The 17121-nt window shown below is 38.9% G+C and overlaps 1 protein-coding gene across 1 annotated transcript in view; it reads left to right on the plus strand.

The window, feature by feature from the left end:
- Window positions 1-2643: 2643 nt before the first annotated feature.
- Window positions 2644-17121, plus strand: part of PPP3R1 (protein phosphatase 3 regulatory subunit B, alpha) — a 40368-nt gene continuing 25890 nt past the window's right edge. Inside the window, exon 1 of the mRNA XM_074920732.1 lies at window positions 2644-2844. Coding sequence (XP_074776833.1) covers window positions 2842-2844 — 3 coding nt within the window. The 5' untranslated portion in view covers window positions 2644-2841. The remainder of the gene's footprint in view (window positions 2845-17121) is intronic.

Consider the following 17121-nt stretch of genomic DNA (forward strand, 5'->3'; position numbering starts at 1 on the left):
GTTAACTCCAAGTCCTGGTTTTCTACAGACTCTTAGCTACACAGTAACAAATACTATCTTGTATTTTAAACCTCTTTTATATGTAGATATAAAAGAAAACATTTGCACAATAGAAAAAGGAATTAAAAATGAATTAGCTCATCCTTGTACTGCATCTAGAGGTTCAAAACTACTAGCAGTGACATAATTATTACAAGATAAAAATTATATTTTCATAAGTTCTTGGCTGTCTACATGTAACTTAAAAAGGTAACAATTAAGGTATTGTATTCCTCATTTCTGTTTATGTTAGTCCCATTACATTATGCAATAGAAGTTCTAACCATATTTAACTTCATTTAGCTGATTTTATTCCAGATTTGCATCAGCTAAATAACGCCGTAGTACAAGAGGTAAGCAGCACAACTGTTTTACAGCAAAACTTATTTTTCTTTTGTACATTTGAAGTTATGATTATTATTATTATTTTGGGTAGGATCCAGTCAGTTTTAATAATAGTTCTCAGTGAAATCTAGAAATGTTTTATTCCTAGACATCCTAGCAACTCAAATTTTTTTCTCCCCAAAAAGAGCAGCTGTCCTAGCCACCTGTATCTGTTAATAAGAACAGGCAGGAAACTTCTTTCCTGGATCTGACCATTTTATCATACAACCTCTCATTGTGGCCAGGCCCAGGTTCTTACCAGCAAGGCCTTTTACGCTGATTTTCTATTAACTCAGTTTACAGTCATGATCTGGTGTTTGTTTTGCTTTCTTCTAGTGCAAATTACCTTTTGTTCCCATCACTTTCACTCATCACCATGTTTTAAATTTACTTATTTTTGCTAGATTTTTCTGCATAAGCTCCCTAATCTACTCTGTTCTTCCTGGCCATGCTCACCCTTCTGCAGATACAAATGCATGCCGAGTATCAGTTTCCAAACAGAACCTTTGTCAGTCATTAACAGTTTCTAAGAACTGCACATTTATTGCCATGCTTTGCTTCAGTCTTTTAGATGAGAACTCCTAATCTGTTCTTGAACTTCATGGTCACCCTTTATTTAACTAGTTTCCTGACAAGTTTTCCACAACATAGGAGATTCTCCATTCCTCTTAGGATTTTTGCATCGGCATTTGATTTCAAGATTCCAGATTCCTCCAGGAATTCTTAACCTTTGCTAACCTTAGACCAGCTCACATTCCCACAAACAGGGCAACAGTGATGAGGTAGTTCTTTTTCCAGAAGAAGCTGAAGGGAGAGGAAATTACCATTTTAGACTGGAAAGCTCATGCTCAACTACAGTCCTGAAAAATTAACCTGGTTTTTAAGTAATAATCCAGTCTTCCCTTCTCCCTAAATTAGGTTGCTATTCACCTTGAATTTGGCAGGATTGATCTGAGTTTCCCTGGCAAAGTATCTAGCTATAATGAGCCAAATAGCAAATGCCTGAAAAACAACATCAGCATGGTACTGAATCTTCTCTTTGGCAATATTAACACAACAATATTTTATATGTAATTATTATTTTCACATCACCACTTCATTTGTCACAGTGTTATGTGCTGTGTCATGGTGCTCCAAAATAAACATTCAGCAGAGAGAGCACAGAAAGAAGGGCAAAACAGTAAAGAAAAGGTGAAATCAAGCCATCTTTACTCACTGTTTTACTTTACCCTTCACAGAGGTTTTTAAAGGTGTCATCTGGCCTACTTGAAACTTCACAATATAGAGATCACTCCCTGAGGGTCAGCCATAGTTATGCAATCAGTTGCATTGCCCTAAATCTTGCCTTAAAGAGGCTATGAAGACTACATCTTTCATCTTCATTTGCATCCATCTGTATGAGCCATTTTATTAGGTGAACTATGCAGGGTACAACGCATCAGCCACAAAACATACATGTAAACACTTTCAAGAATGGTCTCATCACAATTCCTTTTGTTTTGTATAATAAACTACTAACACGACTGAAATATAACACTGCGAAATCTGTTAAGTACTGAGCACCTTCCAGCCTGGATAGGCTCTTACAATGCAAAATTAAAAACCTGAGGAAAGTTACAACCAGAACATTGAGAAAGCTAGCACCACTCAGAGCCATGCTTCTAAAGGCCCACCTGTGCTGAGCTTTCTCTTTACCTAGATTTTTCTTCTTTCGCAAAGAACAAAAGTAACACAAGGAAGAAGGAAGCTAGAGCAGCACAAGCTCCGGCAGTGAAGCTTAAAAAGTGGCTAAAGGAGACCAGCGTAAGTAGAGGGCGTGGGGGTTAACAGCAGCCAGCAGCTCTAACAGCCCTCGGAGAACCCGTGGGAACCTTTCCCTGGGAGAGACAGAAGGGAGCACGTACAGGCCTATCTTGAGGCAACACTCAACATCGAATGCCTTACAAAAAAAGTTTCCTGGCAGCAGAGGAAATCCTCGGCCGACACTCCCACCTTTCACACAGCCTTACTCTCGCTCTTAAGAAGCAACAGAGCTACTATAACAGCACCCGCCCTCCCGCCGCCGCCATTTTGTACCCCCCTCCTCGCCCTTCCTTCCCTCCCCCGCCTCGCTGGGTGACGTCACGACCTCGCCCCGCCCCCCGCGGGGGCGGTGCTCGGCGCGGCGGGTGCCCGGATGTGGGAGGCTCCGCCCCCGCTCCCCAGCGCTAGCGCCGCTCGCGCCCCCTCCTTCCCTCCCTCCCTCCCTCCCTCCGCGCTGTTGCGGGTGAGCGCGAGCCACTGCCGCAGTGAGGGGAACCGGAGCCGGCGGCAGCGACGGGCCCGGGGCGCGGCGGCGGCGACGCCGAACACGCATAGCGTAGGCCGGGGCTCGGTGGATTCAGCTGCGGGGGAGACGCCTGACGCCCACTCGCCGCCATGGTGAGGACCCTTCCTCCTTTCCCTTCCCCACAGAGCCCTCCGCTCCCGCCCTGCCGGAATATTCCAGACCGGGCCTGGCCGCCGGGATAGGGGGCGAGGCAACGGCCCCGCGGCCGGGCCCGACTGCCGCTCCGCCTCGCTGCTGCTGCCCTGCCTCTGACCCGTCTCCTCCGCCCCCGGGCCGTCCACGTCCTCCTGCGGGCGAGCGCCTCGCTGGGTTTCCCCCTCCCTCCCTCCCTCCCTGAGGGCCGCCGCTGTGGCCGCCCTGAGGCAGGCGCGTCCCCTCGCTTCCCCGCCACCCACGGCCACCGCCTCGCCCCCGTGCGCCCCGCTGCCTCCCCGCTGCCTCCCCGCCTACTCCCTCCGCCGCGTCTCCCCCCTCCCCTCCCGGCAGCGCTCATCGGGTTCGGCCTTTCCTTTTCTCCCCCCTCTCCTCTCTTTCTCCGGCACCCCCTCACCTCACCCCCGCCCCCAAACGCGCTTCCCTCGCCCACCGCCCTTCCCCTCAGTCCGGGGGTTCGCCTTCCCCGGCCTGCGCTTCATCTGTTTTCCAGATGTATCAGCAGTGCCCTAAGCGAGCCCGGCATTTTGGTAGCGATGTCTTGTGGGGGTTGTTTTGCAATCTCAGTAGGGTTCCCCCCCACCCCCGCCCTTGGTGCAGCAGCATTTTTCTGTTCATGTGCAGACCGGAAAGCTATAATGCACGTAGCCCATGGCAGGGAGACGGGCTAGATAATGTATACTTTAATCGGTCTGGGGTCAGAAAGCTGACACTTCCATTTTGATAGGCGTGTGGGGTTTGAGCCTGCAGGAGGGAAGGTATGCAGTATGTCCAGGTGTGTGTATTAGAGTTGCTCCGTTTTTTAAATCATGGCGATTTAAATTTCCCTTTTATTGCCGTAAAATTAACTCGGAGATACAGTATGGAGTCCTGTAGTATTTTACGTCGACACTAGGGGTGTCTCCTGCTTTTCACTGCTGCCAAGAAATCAACGCCCTTTTTTAATAAACATTTGTTTTAGCCTAAATTATCCAGTACCCTGGCTGCAGGAAGACTCTGGCAATATTTTGGTTTTACAGCTGGAGAAATACAAGTGGTTTAACCTTTTTCGTGCTTAACCCTTTAAGTGCAAGGCCAGCTGTTGATCACATTTCCCATTGGACCTCACAAGGCCTGGGGGCCGAAAATGGTTTTCCGTTTGCTTTTAAGCAGGGGATTGCAGTCTTTATTTTAAAGAATAAAGTTGTAGCAGAAACTGATGTGCTATGCTCAGGTCGGCATTGCGTGTACGCTTTAATGTCTGTTAGATGTGTGTTTGGAGAAATACTTTGAAATGTGTAAAGGCTTGGTTTCAATTAGGGACTAAATCTGTTTACTGAATGCCTTAACGCAGTCTTGGAGTACCTTAAGACTGAGAACAGAAGGCTCGTATTTCGAGAAGGTGGTATTAAAGAAGTTGAGACTTAAGAAGAAAAACGTTATTATGAGGAATTATGCTGTGGTTGCAATACTGCTAATTGCTGTGAATATATAGATGATCAGCGATCGTCTTCCACACCACAGTTGTGCTCATACTGCCATTAGTTGGGTTGTCTGTGAAAATTTTGTTCTCAAAGACTTGCATGATGAGGTATGTTAACATGCATAAAAGAAAATGTTATTTAACCAATGCCCACGTGGGTGTTACTGACCTGTAATTATCCTAACTTTCATGTACGATTAACTTTTTTTCTCCATTCTGTTTTTCCTAAAGCTGTCCTAGCATCTGTTGATGGTATAATCATGTTGGTTATTACTTTCTGGCTTCTTGAACAGTATTTGTATAAGATCAGTTGCAATGTATAAATGCAGATGCTGGGAAAAAAGGTATGCTGGATATTTTCTCTACCAGTAAAGGTGTTTGCTTGCTCACATAAACAACACCAGGGGAGTTTTCACTGTAGCCGTATCAGTACACTGATTCTGATAACACCTGATCTTAGGTGCCTCGTAGTCTGAAAACCAAGCTAAAACTAAACAGCTGATAAACATTAAAAAACCCTGTTTCATTTAAGTTGCTGTTCTTTTTACTGTCGCCCTCTGGATGTTTTCACTGAAAGAGTTCACTTTTAATGAAGGAGTAGAACTTGTTTGAACCTTTACTTTAAAATAACAGAGCAATTCTTTTTCACAGTTTGGGGTAACACTTCTTTTTGTGTTCTTACAGGACCAGAGAGCTGACAGTTATAGTGAAGAAAGAGGTGAATGTATTGTGTTCATAGTAGGTAGCTTAAGATAAAACATAAACATCTAGTAAGTTAAAGAATGTAGTTCTGGATGTTTTGGTATAGCCAGTTCTAAAATAATCTATTTGGCAGAGCATAAGATGATGAGTCCGTTACATAATGCTAGAAGTAATGTTGATAGGCTATTTCTGTCAGAGTTGACTTAGCAAGTTTTTCCTATGAGTAGTATTTTCTAGGTGAAGGTAAATAGCACAGATAGATGCTATTAAACAATCTTGGGTTTGGATAGATAAATTCTGTTTTCTTGGGATGATCTGTGTTCTGGTTCGTATCCAGCTTTTGAGCTTTATTGTTCTACAACAGGACACACAACAACTCCACAGGAGTCACCCAAACCATGGTATGTAGTGCACCCATCTTAGTCTCTATTCAGTTGTTTTGACTCACTTTACTTGAGCAGTGGTACTTCTGGTGTGTTTTCTCTATATGATCTAACAGTGGTTCTAAATTAGTGAAACCAAGAACCACCAAAACATTTTTTTGCAATAAAGCAGAACCCCAGAAGACCATCTTGGATCGTTGTTTACTATTTACTTTTTTACTATTTAGCAAGGAGGGTATTAAATAAGTTGGTTCTTAGCTGAAGAAAAAAAATAGTTACTCCATTACCAAATCATAGTTTCACTGCTATCATTACAAACATCTGAGTAGTTGGTTAAGTTTTGTAACAGGTGGCAGGAACCAAGAGGCACTCACATGGTCTGTCTTATGTTTTACAGCCTGCTGGTGGTTGTCTGCCACAGGTGGAATAACTGGTCTAGAATTCAAGCTGTGAAGCTCATGTGTAGGTATTCAGAAGTATTTAGTAGGCTTACTTAAGCCAATTTGTTTAATAAAGTATTTTATTTTGGAAGTAATTTTCAGAGGCATAGTTTAGATGCCAATTTCAATATGTAAGTTTACTTTGTGATCTTCAAAGGAAGACAGATCCTGCTGATGGAGGAGGAAAGACTTTAAAAGTATATTTTTTCACTATTTCTGCAGTAGAAGTAGAATCCTGTCTTTATATGGTTAAACTATTAATTTTAACAGGAGGAATGAAAATTGAGTAGTTTAAGGGAAAATGGGTTGTGGGCATGCCTCAGGAACTTCAGAATATTCATCTGACTTAGCACTAAAAAGGAAGCTTTAAAGGAGTGTGATTAATAACATCTAAATTGGGTTGTTCATATCATAAAGGAGATGAGAACATATTCTGTTGATCAGTGCTTGAAAATGAGGCTTCAGTGACTCTGCTGTTTCAGAGGAAAGAAATGAGGCAGAAATGCACATTTCAGCACCAAACTATTTCTTGGTTTGCTTCTGCCACCTCATTTCCCTCATTCTTATAAAGTTAAGTCATATCCAGGTTTCTATAAGAAAATTATTTATCAGTTTTGATTGACATAATATACTTTCAAGAAGCACTGATTCTAGCAATGAAGATCTTACAGCTTTCTTGTAGCTGGGTGTTGAATCAGTGCTTCCCTGGCAGTGTTGCTGGAGGAATAACTTCTTGAATTGTAGGTATGCTTAGTAGTGTTCTGCTGTAATTCATAAATTGCACCTCCATAAGATTTTTCAAAATTGCTTTGATTTCCCTGTCAGTAACAGAATTCTTTTGTTCTCTCCTTTTTTATTGGCCATGTTTGTCTGAGTTTTGTTAAAGAAAATTGTATCCTCTCCTAAAATGTTGCATGTCGGAATGGTAGTTGAGCATGATGCTGTTAAGACCTCAGTTTAGTTATATGAAATGGTGACCAAAAGCTTTGTTCATAGGGAAAACTTCTTTGTCATTTGAGCTAATATATGACTTCTTGAAAGCAATTTGCTCTGGATTTCCTTGCCCCTCCTCTTTCCTCCCAAGCCTGTTCTCCCTGCTTTGGGTAGTATCATTTGTGAACTTCTAATTGGGAGAAAAATTACACTGCGCTGTTTTCTGTTGATTAGTAGCCAATTCATTTAGTGACACATTTCCCTGTTTTCCATCCTTTCCTTCTTCTGGCCTGTATGTTTTCCTCTTTTCTTAAGCTTGTTTATTGCTGTGTGTTCCCTACAGAAAGGCCACAGGGGCAAAGGGGGCTGGCTGTTCCCATGCTTCCTACATGCTGCTACTTTGCCAGAGTCATCAGCAGAAATAGGGAAGGTGCTACTGTGTGATGTCCTTGTCACGATCAAACTCCTCTGCTTCTGGAGGAGCGAACACTGCAAGGCTGGGGGAGTAAAGATTGAAGTGAGGGGAAGGAATGATGAGAGGCATGGATCTGCATCAAAGGAGAGGACTGAAAAGTGCTTATGCTTAAAGGTTACACAGTTGGAACCTTCTGAGCAGGATATTGTAAGAAAATAAATATCTTGTTTTACTTGCATGTCCCTGTTAATTAAACCAGAAAAGAAGTTGGAACTCCTGGAAACTGTTAAGAATTTTATTGGCTGACTTGATTATATAAATTACTTAAACATGTTCTTTCTTTCCCAAAGACCGTAAAAGCTTATCTTGCTGTGCTCTTGTGAAGCTGGTAAATACTGTCCTTGTTCTACAAATGAAAAAAAAATGAGATCATAGTGTGGTAATAACTTATCCAGGGCCCTTATTGTTTAGAAGTTAACATAAGTGTGTCGTGTCGGAAATGGATAATGTGTTTGTAGCTCTGAAAATAAATAAGTCTAAATCCAATTAACTGCTATGAATTTTGAGGTCTTGGGGCTGATGGAGTTAGAATGCAGCCACTAGAAAACATGCTGTGCGTTGTCCCTTTGGCTTAAGGGTTGTGATGCTGTGTAGTGTCTGAAAGCTTGATCATACACCACCTTCTTTCAACATCTTTGTAGCATTGTGTGAGCCACTTAAGTGATTTAGAGATTAGACCTGGAAATGGGCCGTTTATATCCCATAAATGCTACTCCGTTTCTTATGTGTCAGTGGCCTATAGTAATCTTGACATCAACAGTTTGGGAAAGATCTGCTACAAAGATTGCCTTAATGTGCTGAATGAAGTGGGACAGACTTTGGATATGGACCAACATCTTTTAATCTTGAATAGATATTTCAGTATAGCAGTTGAAGTATTTTGGGAATGTTTTCACGCCATTTCCATGGATCAGTGATCAGGGAGCTTAAATGACTTGAAATTCATGATTTCGTAGTGATTTAAGTACAGGGCGAGAAGCAATATATTCTGCTTGATGTATGACATAACTGGATTATTTTGGTCACTCTGTGAATTACTGTATTTCCTTAGTAATACTGAATATTGAGGTAAATTTAACCAGGGTTAAATTATGGCTTGTCTTCCTATTCAGGTTTGTTCTATATAGTTTGAATGGCAGAAGTCTGTGGAGAGGTGTTTTTTTTTTTTGTTAAAAGTTTCAGGTGTGTCTAAAAATAAAACCCACATCTTTCAAGTGAAGTAATTTTTGGAGTGATAGTTCTTTTAAATAGGGTAATTTAATCTTGACTTATTTAATTTACTAAATGTGTAGCTTGAAAATTTTAATTTGGCAACTGTACTTTATTAGGCCTTTTCCACAAGCAGAAATATCATTAAAATGTTTTATATATTGCTTTTTAGATTGTACCTAGCATAGCCACAAGCACGTTGTTACTTTAACTGATTGGGAAAACTATGTAGATGGTGTAAAACAGGCTGGAGACTATATCTGACTTGTTTGTAACATGACAGTCGGTTGGCCCTGCTATTGATACTCTGTTCCACAATTAAGGAAGAATCCCATGCGATATAAATAATAATCTTTAACTGCATTAAAGAAGTCTCAGAAACCCTTTAAATGCTTTGGATTAAAGGACAGCATTGCTCATGAACTGCCAATAAAAATCTTGGCTTCCAAGCTGTAAACAGGTTGTGCCAGTTGTTATACACTCAGGTGGATATTTGTGAAGTCTATGTTGATGGACATTTTTAAGCAGACTGTTAAGGCAAAGAACCGGAACTCCCCCAGTAAGCTGATACTGTGCCTACTTTAAAAAGCTTACATAGTCAGCTTGAAGTTCACAAACACTTTATATATCATTGTCTAAGTTAGGTAAAGTAGGAATTAAAAAATATAGTAAGACATCTGTTGAAGAACTTCAGTCAGAATTTGGGAGGGGCAGGAGTAGCAGTGATGGAGTAACAGATAGGAAGCCCAGAAATGAAGGCCAGGGTTAATATGTTTCTGGGAAGAAACCCATCTATTAGAAAAGTGGATTTGGCTGCAATTCTCACAAGACTATCATCTTAGGATCATCTTTAAATGCTGTGGAACTTATTTTCCTCTGCTTGTATATCTGTGACAAACATGGAAGCTTTTTACTCTTTTTTTTAAGCAGCTGGAAACTTTTGGAAGGAACACCTCAGCTACAGTACTCCTCATTTTCTACCCCTTCTTCATTGTCACCCTGTAAATAGCTTCTGTGTTCATTTATCAGGTGTTTTGGTTTTTTTTGTAATAGGTAGTGAAAAACAAAACAACTGCTGATTCACTGCTGACTGTGTGGGTTCTGAATAGCATCACTGAAGTTGAAAATAGTCTCTTGAGTTCCCACTGCTGAATGGTACTGTGGCTAGCAGAGAGGACTTTAAAAGGAGTTTTTTTGTAAAATAAACTCCATGGATATGACTTTAGGCCTGAGCTTATGAAGAATGTTTCATGTACCTTGTAAGCATGATGTCCGAGCAGTTTTTTTGGTGTTGTGTAACTAATGATGTTCCCTTGGGGAAGTTTAATTTAGTATTGAGCCACTGCTTAACAGGCTTAGCACCTTGGTATCTGAGCAGTCATGGGTCAATTTTGTTATTAATACTGAAGGAACACTTCACACATTTCTCGGATAAAAGCTTGATTTGCATGTAGATCTGCTAACAAGTCTAGGAAAAAAATCACAACAAAAGGGGAACTTCTAAACAGCAGCAACAACAAATGCTTTATGAATAATAGACTTGATTTTTATAGTTGATTATCTTAGCACTCTAATTACAGTTCTTCATAGGGGTATCTAGCAAAATACCTGTTCCTTACATAAACTTTTTCAGGGTTTCTCATAAAAATATTAGCTTTCCTGAAATATTTTATTCAAAACACTAGGTTTGGTTATTTTACTAATAAGATCAAAGCATTTGCACTGGGTACTGCTGGTGTCATTTTTTTATTTCAGTGCGTTGAAAAATCAGATTAGTGACAAATGTAACTTATAAAATAGGAAAGGTTAATACGTTTTAATCATGTGTAGTTTTGAATGTTGGAGTGTGACCCTAGTGTTGGTGCAGCTGAGTTTGCCAGAGTTCAGTTCTGGAAAATTCTCTTTTGAGAGGCCCTTGAAAAAATGAGCAGTGAGCTAGAAGGTGGCCAAATTCCCTTTCTTGGTGAGAAGACAAAAAGTCTCATGAGTAAAAGGGAATAAAATTGAGGGGAAGTAGAAGGTGGTGGTTTATGGTTTAGGCATTCTATGTAATGATATCCTGTGATGCAGGGGGCAGAGCAGCTAAAGATTCCAGAAGAATTGGTAAGAGTTAGTGAGTGGGAGGCGTTTAGCTATAGTTTTGTTGGCTACTTTCTCAAATATATTGTGCGGTATCATAAATGTTTTGTGAAGTCAATCCATGTTACCTAGCATCTCACAAAGAGCAGTTAAAACACTTTAAAATTAGAAGTGTTCTTTGATTTGCAGTTCATATTACAGACTGGCGTACAAATGTATACGTATTATGTGCTGCCTTTAAGGTGTGCAAGCAGTACATTTTTGGAAGTATAGCCTATGAAGAGGTAAGATGGGAAGTAGCAGAAAGATGGTAACCTGTGGTTCTATGGGCAAATTGTGTATACATACATGTTTGTCAGTCTTTGGGGGATGGATGCAGTTACTTGTACTGTGCCTTGGACTAGGATGACTAGATTCTTGGTTGTGAGCCTCCAGAGCAACTGGTAATTATTACTGGAAGTCACTGGGGCTCTGCAGGGGTGTATCTACTTGACTTATTTTGGAACCCATGGACCCTATAAATAGCAGTAATTTTTCTAATGCTGCTTTGTGTGTACTTTTATGGTTGCTTTTATGTACATTTACAACTTAGGAAAATTTACAGCTCTTCAGGACAGCTGTTTTCAGTTGTATTGCTAGTTACAGCAATTAACAAGCTTTGATTTCTGATAGGATAAAGGAATCTTTTCTTTAGCAAGTGCTGTTAATCTTTACCAAAAATAATGCTAACGTCTGTAAGTAAATGAGATTTTGGATAATTCTTCAAACATTTGACATATGATTGTTTATAAGATACTGAAACTGGGTTTAAATTCTAATTTAATCTTTTGAGTATCCTTTATTAGTTTGTAGCAAGTGCTAGATGTCTCTGTTTGATACTGAATGTAAATATTTGCATTCCTGTACATAAATATAAGAAACAAGTTAGTTTCTTTCCTGAAGAACTTAACCTAAAATATTAATGTTTTTAACTGCATTTGAATATTATGTCATATAACCAACTCCTGAATGAACATTACTTCAGTGTTATGATTTAAAAAAAAAAAAACAACCCAGTATTTTCTCCATGCCACAGGTCATAAAAAAAAAGTGTTTCAAGGTTTTAGAATATTTCTTAGCAGTGAGAACCTTAATTGAAAGTAGTGTGGTATTTTTCTGTGTTTACTGTTTCATTTTGACTTCCTTTGATCAGGAAGTCTATATTAGTGATAATTGGAAAACTGGAAATCTGTAGTGCATCTTTTTCAGCAAATAAATTCCTAATTCTCTGGGAATTCTAGAGTGCTGGAAATTCTAAGTATTCACTTGGAATGGAAAACGGTAATGCCCAGACCTGTTCAATGTTTTGTAAAATTCTTGATACTTTAATTACAGTGGGTTTGATCCCCCTGTGTTGGATCACAGTGATGGTAGGGTCTGTTTTCAAACTGTATGACTCATCTTTATTGGTTACTGAATTCTTGATGAGTCCTTGAGTGGTATAAACTAAACCAGAGCTTGTTAAAATGTCTCAGTTTAATAGCTGACAGGCCTAAGTTCTGATGAAGTTATTTTCCTTTTGAAAAAACAAAACAGAACTAAGTAATAAGATTAGCATTAACTATTACAGATGGTTAAGAATACTGGAATGCAATCTTTATTTTTTAGATTCTGTATCTATGCAGCAGTTCCCCTTTGTCATGGTCTGCTTATTCGTTTGATTTGCACATTGCCCAGTTCTGCATCTTTGCCTCCTTAATTATTTTCTGCTCTTGTCAGTTTGTGAAATCAAATCCCATTTTTTGAACTACCTTTTCTTTTATCAGTCCTTTACACAATTCTTTGCAAATGTTCTTCATCCTCTTTTGGGATAGATCCTGAGTGATGTTTTAGTAATTGGCTGCTACTTTTTTTTTTTTTTCACTGTATTGCTTCCATTTTCTCTCTTGTTGGGCAGCTGTAAGATGTTTATCTCCCTTCTTTCAAACTCAGATTTCCCTTTTTTGCACTGTGTATTAAACTGTTTATAAATTTCTTAAATAGATGCTGTCACCAGCCTTTCTTCCCATTTATGCAACCTGTTTCTGTACTTTTAGATCATTTTATCAAGTACTGGACACTGACCTATGTGACTTTCCTGAATCTTTTAAGTCCTTGTGGTATAGTCTATGTGAATTGGTGATATTCTTTGAATTGGTACTTAAACTTCCCTGTTTGAGTCTTAACTCTGTTAGTAGACTGTTGTATACAGTAGAGCTGCATCAGCTTTCTTTTTCCTCCAGGACTTCTCATTTCTATTTAAAACTATCTGTGCAACTGTTCCCAAAGGCTTAAGCATTATGGTTAACCCATCGCTGAAATATACTATTAAAATCTAAAAACTGAGTATAATCAGTTGGTAGAGAAAGATGAGCTGGTCACATTGTTCTTGAGTATTTCCAACCTACTCCTGTGAATAGGGAATTATGCTCAATTGTAGTATAGTCTTTTACATTAAGTAGTATAATACTGTTACATGATGCAGTATCATTTGCTACCTTAATTTCTTCGTTTCTAGAAAGTATCTTTGCTATTTTCTTTCCCTTCCACAAATACCACTTGCAGCAGTACAGTGAATCTGCTATGTCTAAACTCCCTGAAAATATGAAACCTTCTAAACTTAGTTTCTAACTGATAGTGATCTCCTATTCTTTGCTTGCACAAGTTGGTGAACAGTTTGTGGTGAGAGACCTTTACCAGATATGCTGGTAACAAATACATTAATTTGTATGTTTGTCGGTTGCTGTCGGAGGATAGCATGCTCCATTTCATTTGTAGCTAGGTTCTCATCTTTCATATTTGCCTCAGCCTGATATGTATGTGAGATATATCTGATCAGTCACAAGCAGGCCTGTAGCCATTTCTTGCAGAAGTTAGGGGGGGGGTTTGTTTTCTCAGCTGAGGGTTCTGTGACTACTATAGCTCCTTTTCTGCTTTTGGAAAACCCTTTGTGAAGAGAAGTATTATTACTCCTTTCTAATGCTTATAGTGTTGCTGAAGAGTAGTAGTGTGAAGCTGATCTAATGATTATTGGTTTTCTTCCTGCCTGTAGAGTTAGGACTTTCAGTATTATATCTGATCTTGGTACAAGCAAAATCAGGAAGTTCAGAAATTTCGGAAGACTGGGCCACCCTCAGTTTCACTCACTTCTTTGTATTTGGAGTGTTACAAGTAATATTTTTAAGAGGTAGAGTTTTTGATTCTGTAGATGTTGATAACACTTGCCTTTAGCTTTTTGAAAGTTACTTCAAAAGTAAGTTTAATTTTGCAAGCACAAGTACTATACCTTTAAGTGACAGTAATTTCCACAACATACTAAAGCATGTTTAAAAAACAGTACAGAGAAAAGAAAGCCTACCTTTGACACCCCTTATCAATCTAGTGGCAAGAGTGCTTGACTGAAGTATTACAGAGAATATCACTAGTTTTTTTGACTGTTAATTTTGCAGGGAGGTATTGCTGACTAACTTGGCAGAGTTTTTACTGGGATTGTTCCAGAGAGCTGTTCGCTGAAGCTCCCTAGTTCTTTTTGGTTTTATAGTACCTGGAAGTGCCGAGAATTAAATTGGTGTAACTGAAAGCGGCCTCATGAGAAGAGTATACCTATATATACCAAAGTACATTTCAGTATGGCTTTAGGTCAAGTTAGTATCTTGTAAAGTAACTGTTCTGTTCCTATTTCTGTGTAGGTCAGCCAGTGATTAATCCTTAGTTCTGCTGGACCGCTGTTTTATTGCTTTGTGTTGGAGTGGAAGTTTTGAACATTGTCTGTTTTCTGGGAAGGTACTTGGGATAAAAACTATTTTATCTCCAAATCGTTGCAGAGAAAAGGAGAAGCTGAAAGAGCTTTAATGGCTTATTAAATATGTTATCTGTAAAATATGTGTTTTGACTCTTGGGTAGTTTTGTCTTTCTTCATTTGACAAACACTGAATAATAGTATAATCTCACTGAATAATAGTATAATCTGTTTTAATTACTGGTGAAAACTGTGTGACTTTGTTCATAGTCCCTCCAGGTTCTCAGTGATGCTTGCATACTTTGGCTTAGTGTTTTGAGTGAAGTTTTGTTTCCTTTGTTCTATATGTTACTTTACTTTTCCGGATCTGAAGTTGTTCTTTCATACCAGCATGACACAATTTACAGTCTGCAGTTTCTTGGATTTTCTATCTTCATATTCACCAGTGAAGGGAAACAATTCCTGTTTATTAATGAAGTGATTAAATCAGAGAAGGTCATAAGTATCTGATACCCAATTTATGTCCATCAGTGTCCTGAAGAACAAAGTCATTGTAATAGACTTTTTGTTTCCCTGTTGTATCCTATTAAGTGTGAGTTGATGTAATTTCTGTTAAGATGTTGACCCTTAACTCTTGATAATCCCATGACACCTTAGTCACTTATTATAATCTTCAGTCATGTTTTATGCTTTCTTCCATACTGTTTATTATAAACTTTTGCAGTATATACTTACAAACAAAACTGCATTCTTTGAAATGTTCTCTAAAACTCTTCAATGCCACTTTTGTTATGCGCAAAGATTTATGTTATGGTTTTTTTTAAAAAATTGTCATTTAGTCTGTTGCAGTCTTCTCTATCTTCTACCTTGTGCTGTGCTTTGATTACAAACTTTCTGGTTGGACAACATGGTCTTTTTTTCATTTTCACTAGTATGAAATTTTGTGAGTGTAATGGCACAGTCCTGGCGTGGATTAATTGGGAAACTTTATTGCAGTTAACTTTAAAATTGAGAAGGAAGGCTGCTGTGGCTTTTTTAGCTAAGGGAACTGAATAAACTTCAGTGAAGAGGCTTATGTAGTAAACCTAGTAAGAGGTTTTGTAGGTGAAACCAGTGTTAACCTAAGTGGAACAAATAAATTAGTGTCTTGCAATTTTTTTTGTGACTCTTCCAGAAGGAATGGAGGACCAACCTGTCTTACCCCAAAGACTTCCAAATGTGAACTCTTAATTGCATCAGAACTTACTTTGATTTAGTGGTGGCAGAACTTTATTGTTCCCCTACTAAAGGTTGAGTTGCTTCAGAATCTTTCTGGGAAACTCCTCTCCTTGGCTTATGGAGAGTTCATTATTCATTTATGCACTTAAAATTACAGGGTTCTGAGGATTTTCAAGAGTGATGCAAGCTTTAGAAATGACAACTCTGTAGTGATTGCGTAAGTAGACTGGGTTGTTGCCTCTAAAGAGTAATAGCTGTGAGCTGCCAAAAGTGCAATTTTCTAATACCACACAGGGAATTGTACCTTAGCTCATAAAATTAATACTTTTGTTCCTGTGACTGTTTTTCTCTCAAGTTTTATTTACAGATTGCTTATGCAAGTTTTTGCAGTGAGATCTCTTTTTTGTATGAGAGCTTATGGTTTCTTGTACATATGAGGCTTTGTGTTCCTCCTTCATGTAACAATATAGTTAGTAAGTTTTCTAAATGTGGTATACAGTCTTTTCCTCTGTCTCACCTTGTTGTGAAAACTTCACTATGCTTGTCTCTAGCACTGTTAATAATCTTCCTACCTGATGTTGCAAACTCTGTCAGGGAAGTCATAAAATAGAAGAGAAAACTTTAATATTTGCACATGACAAATATAACAATTGAATTATGTTGTTTAAAGCAATCCAGTTATCCTTTAGGTTTTTAGTATGTCTACATCAAACTTGTGTAAGATGATTTGTGGTGATAGACATATACCTAGGGAATGGTATTATCAGTGTACTCTGACTTGATGGCTCCTTTCTCTTCCAAATTCAGGAAGAGGACTTTGCAGTAAAACTGTTTTCCATCTTTGATCATGTGTTCTTAAGCAGTTTTATAAACTGTTTTTTTTTGTGTTTCTGCTGGGTCCTTATCTCTCATTCTGATTTAGGTGACAACTTTTTTTCTTGGAGACCCTTTAGTTTATCTGCAGATGAGTAAACAGTGTTGTGTGTCTGTATGTATAGATGTGTGATTAAGCCAAGTACTTCTATCATACCTTCAGGATCATGCGAGTTTAGATGTTTGCTGAAAGCTCAGCAGTTGTAACTGAGTTCAAATAGGAAAAGCTATGGCATTTATGTATATGAATATAACTAATATAATCCCTGCTATAACTGGACAGACTTCAAGGATTGATTTTCAGTCCTGAACACTTCAAATACAAAATATTAAAATTTAAAATGAATGTTTTTAATCTGCTTGACTAGCGACTTTTTATTTCCATTTCCTTTAATACTAATAAAGCCAAAGGCTTATTAAAGCTAAAGGCTGAATCCTCTTACAATTACGCTCTTTATTCCTTCAGTTTTCCTGTCTGGTAGAGGCTTTGGCAACAGTAGCTATCTCTAATTTCAGGTTTGCTTCTTGCTTAGTTGGTTTAGGGCTTCCCTGTGATATCCTAGAATAGCCACTTGACTGTGATGGCCTCAAGCCATTAATATCTCATTTTGGAGGAGACCCGTGGACAGTGGAGGATTTAAATAAAGCATAGCAGAAGTGACTGGCCAACTGCCAGCCAGAGGAC

This window comes from Athene noctua, chromosome 1 (assembly GCF_965140245.1).
Source record: "Athene noctua chromosome 1, bAthNoc1.hap1.1, whole genome shotgun sequence".
Classification (NCBI taxonomy): domain Eukaryota; kingdom Metazoa; phylum Chordata; class Aves; order Strigiformes; family Strigidae; genus Athene; species Athene noctua.